We start from the raw sequence: 8,667 nt of genomic DNA on the forward strand, positions 1-8,667 counted from the left end.
ATTGTTAGGGTCATCATCATCCCCTCGATAGTAGAGTCGCAAGGATTGAACTTGAGGTCCGAGTCAATTTTACTATACCCCACGGTGGGCGCCAATTGTACTAGCTATAAGTACAACAAAAGAGATAGAGTCCTCTCGTGTTGGGAATGAGGTAATCCTTACAATAAAGAAATTAAGATAAAACCCTTATTTTCTTTTGATTTTAATTGATTGCTTGATTCAGACTTTTGGTTGACTTGGTTAATTTTGGTTGATTGATTTTAATTTTAATTTTCTCTTTTTTTTTTATCTCACTCTATTAATCCCAAAATGACCATCTCCACTTAATATAAGTGACACACAATGGATTAACATATTTGGAAAACACTTCTAAGTATTTTGGATTTGTCTTGATTTGTATATAGAGAAATTGAAAAATAATTGGGTAGAAAATATAGTTTGTTTTTAGGAACTTGAGAGACTTTTTTCTTGTAACTATAGTTTGGAACAACTTTCGAAAGTATATTGAATCGATGAAATTGTTCTCTCTTCTATAGTAGACCGGTTTAATCGAAATGGATAAAAGAGTTTTTTGTATACTCGTCTTTTATCTTCCTCTTATTTATTGTGAATTTGCATACACTATTTGACATGCTAAATTTTGTTTGAGACCCTTTATTTTATTTATCATTGTTCTTTGTCGCAAATCATTACTCTTAACGTGATTAATATTGTTGTTTTATGTTTAACAATAAAATTTTATTGTGGGTGAAACTTTTAATTTCACAATAGATAGTAACTTTGTAACTAGAATTATGATCATTGTTGTGGTAGATAAGAGGAAAATTTTGCATAAAACTGATTTAAGAAACCTCCATTCAACTCTCCAACTCATAACTTTTCTATTGAGTGTTACCATACATGAATCAAAACAATCACTACAATCAAATTGCCTAAAACCTTTTTCTTTCTTGGGTACAAAACTCCTATGAATCAAACTAGTAATGAAAACAAGCAAAGAATGTGGACAAAACTAAATCCAAAAATCAGAATCAAATCCAATTCTAGCTAATCCAAAAACTGACAAAGAAAAGTAACATCATGGGCTAAATCTTTTCAACATTTAGGAAGATCAGATGGTGGAGGGGGCAGCTTCTGATTTCGTCCTTTTCCATCCTGAACAACCCATGCCATTTTCAGCCCCCAACTTGTATGCACTTCAAGATGACAATGCATGAACCAAACACCTATTCATGTATCATCCACAAAATATCAATGTTAATCACAGACATCAGAAGCACAACACCGACACTGATACGTCGACATTAATAATAGTTTAAAAAAAAAAAAAACGTAATCTCAAGTGATAGTCTTGGTTTCAGACACACTAATCCAGACATATTTTTTTCTGAGATGTCGGTGCTGTCACACTATGTCAAATCATTTTGATTAAGAAAATGGACTTAAATCTTTTTAAATGCTACTCACCTGGATTATCTGCAAGGAATCTCAAAGCAACCCACCCACCAGATGGAACACCAGCAGTGTTTCTCTCAGGAGGATCAACCAGATTGAACTTAGAAGGGTCATTCTTAGGGTCAAAGTTTCCATTCCCTTGACCTACAATAAAGAAGTTAAAACCATGTAGATGCAAAGGATGACTCTCAGCACCAATGATACTTGTATCCTGCAACACCAACTCCACTTTGGTATTGTATGGCAAAACCACAACCTTTGTTCCACTAGTTACCATGATGTTCTTCGGCGGTGTTCCGGTGTAATTGAATTTAAAAGGTGGGTTAGAAGGAAAATCAGTAGTGAACACTCCTTTAGATTTGTTGAAAAAATGAGCTTGAAGTAAAGCAGTGTTTGGCATCACAAATGAAACATTGTTAATAGCTGCTGCTACCCTTGTGTTATTAGGTCCTTGACATGCTTGGTTTTTTGAACATTGGCTGATTCCTAAACCAACTGTGAAGAAAAAGTGTCTGTCAATGGTTTTCGGAAGTTTTGCTGGAAATCTCGAATTCGCTAAACTACGGAATCTCTTGTTGAAGTTCATTGCGAAGACAGTGTCATTGAATTTAGGAAGTGTTGGTTTAAAAAGTTTAAGATTGTTTTTGTTTTTGTTTGGTTTAGTGTTTGAATGTGAGCGTTTCTTGTACTCCAAGAAACCGATTGCGGTCGTGTTGTCGAAAGATGCAGGACCTGTAGCATAAGGTCTTGAAGCTATGATAAATTTGGCATTTGGGATTATGGATTTGGTCTTGAGAAGGACATTGGTGGTTTGGCCCGGCGTGATGAGTACAATATTTGTTGGGAATGGCTTTACATAGACGGCATCGGCTTCAACCACATGGAGGGTGTGATTAGCAATGCTGAAGAACATCTCATCATTGAGTGCAGCATTGATTATTCTGAGTAGATATGTTTTTCCCGGCTGAACCTTGAGCTTGAAGGTATCTGCATTAATTGAATGTAACCACGTGTGTCAGTCAGTGTCATGTTAATATTAGACACTGATATGTGTCGGACACCAGACAATCTTTTAATAGAGTTTTTGGTGTTACGTACCTTTAGCTGAACAGTTGTTGAGAGGACCTGGAAGGCCATTGATGGTGTGAGCATCTGAGTTATTAGGTGCCAAACCTGTTTTTATTGCTTGATTAATAACAGCTTCTGTGTCTGCTTTCCACCATTCCCCTGCCATGTTATCAAGGTTAGCATAAACATACTAATGTAGCAAATAAAAAATGTTGTATAATAAGAAGAGTTCATAGTTTGAATGATTCTAACTTACCTAATACAATGGGAACTTCTTTAAAGGGATGAGGGAAAGGATAAGGCACATGTTTTTTAGGAAGAATGACAATAGAACCATGAAGAGTAGATCTAAGCCATGAGATATGTGCATGCCACCATAATAGAAAGAGAAAATGATTGAACTTTCATTTCAGTTGTAACTGAATTTCAATTGTGAAAAGTTAGTTACATCAGGTATCACAACTTGTTTATATACTACAAGTTGTGACCTGTAGTAGCCTGTAACTACTGAAAACAAACTGCCAGGTGTCAGTAACATACTGACTGGCTCTAAGCTAAAGCTAACACTCTAATACCCCCCCCACAAACTCATGGGGAGCTCGCAACCCTGAGTTTGTGTCTGAATTCCAGGAACCTTGTTGAAGGAAGAGGTTTAGTGAGAGTATCAGCCACTTGATCAACACCAGGAATGTGAGCAACAGCAATGGTTTTGGCTATGACCTTCTCTCTGACAAAGAAGAGGTCAATCTCCATATGCTTGGTACGAGAATGTAAAATAGGGTTATGAGCAAGCAGAACAGCTGATTGATTGTCACAAAGAACAAGAGGCTGTTGAATAGCAATGCCAAGCTCAGTGAACAATGTTTGAAGCCAGAGCAGGTCTGCAGTGGCTTGAGCCAAACTCCTATACTCTGCTTCTGTGCTGGATCTTGCCACTACAGGCTGCTTCTTGGACCACCAAGATATTAGGTTGGGACCAAAGTAGATAGCAGCACCAGAGGTGCTCCTCCTATCATCTGGATCAGATGCCCAGTCAGCATCACAAAACACCTTTACAGGAGGTGGTTGGCTGGAGGTCAGAGGAGACAGATGCAGGCCATGAGACTGAGTACCCTTGAGATAACGAAGAATGCGTTTGACTGCAACCCAATGGGTCTCTAGAGGATGAGACATAAACTGGCAGACTTTGTTCACAGAGAAAGCAATGTCTGGTCTAGTAATTGTGGCATATTGCAAAGCCCCAACTACTGACCTGTACATGAAAGGGTCAGAGAGGGCAGGAGAGCCAGTCTTGGTGAGTTTGCAAGAGGATTGCATGGGGGAGCTGACAGGACTGCAGTCAGACATTTTGGTCCTGTGCAAAAGATCCCTAATGTACTTGGACTGTGTGAGCAGCATGGAGCCATGAGAGGTAGCCTTAACTTCTATGCCCAAGAAATAATCAAGGTCACCAAGATGCTTGAGAGAGAAGGCAGTGTTGAGCTTGGAGATAATCTGTTGCAGCAGCTTTGAGTCACTTCCAGTGATGATTATATCATCAACATACACTAGGAGATAAACCACATGGCCATTGGAAGAGTATATAAAAAGTGAGGGATCACATTTGCTAGGAGTGAAATGAAGAAGCACAAGAGCCTGTTGTAACCTCTCAAACCATTGCCTAGGAGCTTGCTTCAGACCATAGAGGGCCTTTTGAAGTTTGCAAACCAGTGAGGGATCAGAAGAAACAAAACCAGGGGGCTGTTCCATGTAAACTTCCTCAGTGAGCAATCCATTAAGGAAAGCATTGTTGACATCCAACTGTTGGATGGACCAATGTCTGGAGAGAGCTATAGTAAGAATAATTCTGATGGTAATAGGCTTAACCACAGGGGAAAAAGTCTCATTGTAATCAAACCCCTGCTGTTGGTGGAAGCCCTTGGCAACAAGCCTGGCCTTGTACCTATTAACAGAGCCATCAGGATTTTCCTTAACACGGAAAACCCATTTGCAGCCAATAGATTGTCTGTTAGGAGGGAGAGGAACAAGGGACCAGGTTTGATTCTTGCATAAGGCATCAAACTCAGCTTGCATAGCAGCTTTCCACTTGACATCTGTAAGAGCCTGCTTAACAGACTTGGGCTCAGAGTTAACTAGCAGCAAAGAGGGTTGTAGTCTAGGCTGAGTGAAGCCAGCTTTGGCTCTAGTAGTCATAGAATGATTGTTGATAGGAATGTGAGCAACAGGGATGGCATTGAGAGGTATACTGGGAGAAGCAGAAGTAGAGCTAGGAGAAGAAGCAGAAGTAGAGCTAGGAGAAGTAGAGAGGTTTGGGGAAGAAGAAACAGTAGGAGACAAGGTAGGGTCAGAACTGACAGGAGCAGGTGAAGAAGCTGACACAGGACTTGAGACAGGGACAGCTGTAAGAGGAGTAGGCATAGGTAGAGGAGTAGATTGAGAAGAAGTTGAAGTAGGTAAAAGGGAGTGTAGAGAAGAGATACTAGAGGCTTTTAGAGAAGAGGAGGAATGAGAAGTAGCTGATTTTGAAAACAGCTCTAGAAAGGGAAATCTAGACTCATTGAAGAGGACATCCTTGGATATGTACATTCTTCCAGAGGGAGATAGACACTTGTAACCCTTGTGGGAAGTGGAATAACCCAAGAACAAACACTCATGAGATCTAAACTCAAGTTTGTGGGCATTGTAAGGTCTTAATAGAGGGAAGCAAGCACAACCAAAAGCCTTTAAAAACTTGTAGTCAGGAGCAGTTTTGAACAGAAGAGTATAGGGTATTTGAAACTGCACTGAAGATGAGGGAAGTCTGTTAATGAGGTAGACAGCTGTGGTAAAGGCAAAGTCCCAGTAGGTCAAAGGTAGAGCAGCATGACTCAACAAGGTAAGACCTAGGTCAACTATGTGTCTATGCTTTCTTTCTACCACACCATTTTGGTGATGTGTGTGAGGACAAATAACCCTATGCTGAATGCCCAGATCTGCCAGAAATTTGGAAAAGGGCCTAAATTCTCCACCCCAATCAGATTGAATAGCCTTAATAGGATATCCAAGTTGTAACTCAACTAGGGCTTTAAACTGTTTGAACACATGAAGAGCATCAGCCTTAGATTTCAGTAAATACAGCCAAGTGAATTTGGAAAAAGCATCAACAAAGGAGATATAATAATGAAAACCTTGAGTAGAGGATTGAGGGGAGGGACCCCAAAGATCACAGTACACAAGTTCAAGAGGAAAATGATATGTAGTTTGAGACAAGGGAGAGTGTAATCTATGAGCTTTACCAACACAGCAGGCAGCACAAAAGGTATCAAGATTTTTATTAGAATGAGACAAATTACAACTTTGTAATACAAGTTTCAGCACATGAGCATTAGGGTGGCCTAGCCTAAGATGCCATACATTGGATAGGGAAGGGGAAATAGTAGTAGCCTGCACACTAGGCACTATTTTATTAGTACTAACTAAGGAAGAGGTAGGCTTGGAACTGACAGGAGACTGAGTAGGCTTTGAGACAGCAAAAGGAGGAAACTGATAGAGGCCATCAGGACCAACTCTACCAACCAGAAGAACAGCATTAGACACCTGTGATTTAACAAGACATGTGTCAGAAGTGAACAGAAAATAGACTTGATTATCCCTACAAAATTGACTAACACTGATGAGATTTTTGGTAATTGAAGGAACATGAAGAAGATTTTTAAGTGTGAGAGGTGTGTGAGATTGGCAAGTAGAGAAAAACTGACTAGAGCCAGCTGAATTGATATGCAGACCTTGACCATTTCCTATAAAGATTTGGTCATGGCCTTCAAAAGGAGTGTGCTGTTGGAGATTGTTGGCATCATTAGTGACATGAAAAGAGGCACCTGAGTCAGGGTACCAAGTGGCAGCAGCCTGAGGTTGGGCAGCATTAGCAATGAAAGCACTAGGAGTCAATGTAATAGCAGGTCTAGCTTGTGGTGTAGCACTGGCAGTAGGTCTAGTCCAAACATTTGCAGGAATTTGAGCATAAGCAACTTGAGGAGGAGTCCACTGCACAGGGGCAAAAGGAGTGCTAGCATAGGCAACTTGAGGTTGAAACTGTTGATTATATCTATGCCAACAGTTCAAGGCTGTGTGACCAGGTTTGGAACAGACTTGACACTGGACACCAGAGTTTCTGCCTCCTCTACCTCTACCACCTCTGCCACCTCTATAGGACCTTCCACCTCTGAAGGAAGCATATTCAGGCTCAGGAGAAGGAGAAGCAGGAACAGAGGGAGTAGATTCAACAGCACTAACCGGAGGAGTTTCAGAAGCTGGAGGTTGGGATGAAGCTTGAGTGAGATTCAACGAAGCCAGATCTGGAACAGAGGTTTTCTTGAATTTATTCAACCTGAGTTCATGAGCAATAAGGAGAATCTCCACTTCATCTAGATCCATATCTCCAAACTTACTCTCTACAACCGACACAACCGAAGCATACTCACTCGGTAATCCTTCAAGGATAACATCAATGTGATGCGTGGACGGAACCGGATCACCAATCGAGGCTAAAGCATCAACAGTTTGACGAATCTGAAGCAGATAATCAGAAATTGATTGCGAATCCAGAGAAGCAGAGCGAAGTTCAACGCGAAGTTGTCTTGCTCGTGCACGAGTTTGCTTTTGGAAGTAGTTGAACAACCGATCCCAAAGTTGATGAGAGTGAACGCATCCAATGACGCGAGACATGATTTCGCTGGAGAGCGTCGATTGCAACCACGACAAGAGTAGCTGATCTTTTTGAAGCCACGAAGAATAGAGAGGATTGACGATACCTTGAAGACGATCGTCATCGGAGAGAAATTTGGGAGGAACACGCGCACAAACCACCAGATCTGTGAGATTGTGTGCGTTGATGTAAGGCTCCACTTGCTGACGCCATAGATGGAAGTTTTTGTCGTCGAGTTTGTATGCGATCTTCAGCGCAAACTGAAGACGACGTGATTCGTCCATCACCGCCGCAGACGGCGCCGCCGGAGACGAAACGTGAGCGGAAGAGGGAGATCCTGGCTGTGAGTCCATGGATCGGAGAAGCTAAACTGATACCATAATAGAAAGAGAAAATGATTGAACTTTCATTTCAGTTGTAACTGAATTTCAATTGTGAAAAGTTAGTTACATCAGGTATCACAACTTGTTTATATACTACAAGTTGTGACCTGTAGTAGCCTGTAACTACTGAAAACAAACTGCCAGGTGTCAGTAACATACTGACTGGCTCTAAGCTAAAGCTAACACTCTAATACACCATAATGTTCCTCTTTGACCTATGATTGTGAAGTTGTACACATAACTTTTGCCTGGAAGAATTGGACATTGTGTGATGTATGCAGGTCCGTCTGCCCAACCACTTCTTATCTGGCGAATTCCATGCCTGAAATATTTATCAAATTTTAAGTTTGTATTGACTTAGTAAAAACGTTTCAGATATATGTACTTGTGTAAATTAGTAACTAAACTTAAAAATTAACGGGTTTAATGATATAGTACCAATGAATTGAGATATTGTACTTCACGTGGTTAACCACTTTAATTACGACTCTGTCGCCTTCTCTTGCTATGATTCTAGGACCCGGAAATTGACCGTTAACCGTTACAATGCTCTTTGTTTGGCAAAGCCTTGTTACATTTTGCATTTTGATCTGCATAAAGTAAAGAGTAAATTAATATCAATAAAATTGAATTAAATGCATCTTTATCACCCAAAAATAATAAACATACATTAAACTTGTAATGCCTTGTTGTTCTAGCATGTTTTGCATGTGCAAGCTCTGGCAATATGCACAAAGCACATAGCACAATCAACATTACTCTCATGATGCTTGACATTGTTCTAGTTTATTGTTTTTTGATTTGGATGTAGAAAACAGAAAAATGATGCAACTTATATAGTAAAGATTAAACTAGTTTGATTAGATAATTAGGTGATTGAAAGTGAAATATTTCAAATTTGGTATAACTTGAGCAATAATGTTCATAGCTTTATTCATCTTGCCACTTGCTTAAGAGCATAGAGTATTTCTCAAGCTAGATTAAGATTATTCATATTTTGAAACATCCTCTAACGATCTAACATCATTTTCCAAAATGACCCTTATTAAGACAAGTTAACTATTTCATTAGATCTTA

The 8,667-nt window shown here is 39.9% G+C and overlaps 1 protein-coding gene across 1 annotated transcript; it reads right to left on the reverse strand.

The window, feature by feature from the left end:
- Positions 1 to 856: 856 nt before the first annotated feature.
- Positions 857 to 8,388, reverse strand: LOC131624276 (laccase-17-like). The gene is made up of 7 exons (XM_058895223.1): positions 8,260 to 8,388; positions 8,029 to 8,180; positions 7,784 to 7,912; positions 2,780 to 2,895; positions 2,554 to 2,682; positions 1,468 to 2,442; positions 857 to 1,226 (listed from the first exon to the last, which is right to left on the reverse strand). The coding sequence occupies exons 1-7, from the start codon at positions 8,365 to 8,367 to the stop codon at positions 1,096 to 1,098; spliced, it is 1,740 nt and encodes a 579-aa protein (XP_058751206.1). The 5' UTR covers positions 8,368 to 8,388; the 3' UTR covers positions 857 to 1,095.
- Positions 8,389 to 8,667: the final 279 nt, after the last annotated feature.

This window comes from Vicia villosa, unplaced genomic scaffold (genome assembly GCF_029867415.1).
Source record: "Vicia villosa cultivar HV-30 ecotype Madison, WI unplaced genomic scaffold, Vvil1.0 ctg.000113F_1_1, whole genome shotgun sequence".
Lineage (NCBI taxonomy): Eukaryota > Viridiplantae > Streptophyta > Magnoliopsida > Fabales > Fabaceae > Vicia > Vicia villosa.

What these genes read in the sequence shown, in the direction of transcription:
- LOC131624276 (XM_058895223.1), bottom strand. Translation starts at nt 8,367, where the DNA reads ATGTCAAGCATCATGAGAGTAATGTTGATTGTGCTATGTGCTTTGTGC. An exon ending in CAAGGCATTACAAGTTTAAT is followed by an intron (nt 8,181 to 8,259) that starts GTATGTTTATTA and finishes TACTTTATGCAG; the next exon opens with ATCAAAATGCAAAATGTAAC. An exon ending in CAAAGAGGAACATTATGGTG is followed by an intron (nt 2,896 to 7,783) that starts TATTAGAGTGTT and finishes TCTATTATGGTG; the next exon opens with GCATGCACATATCTCATGGC.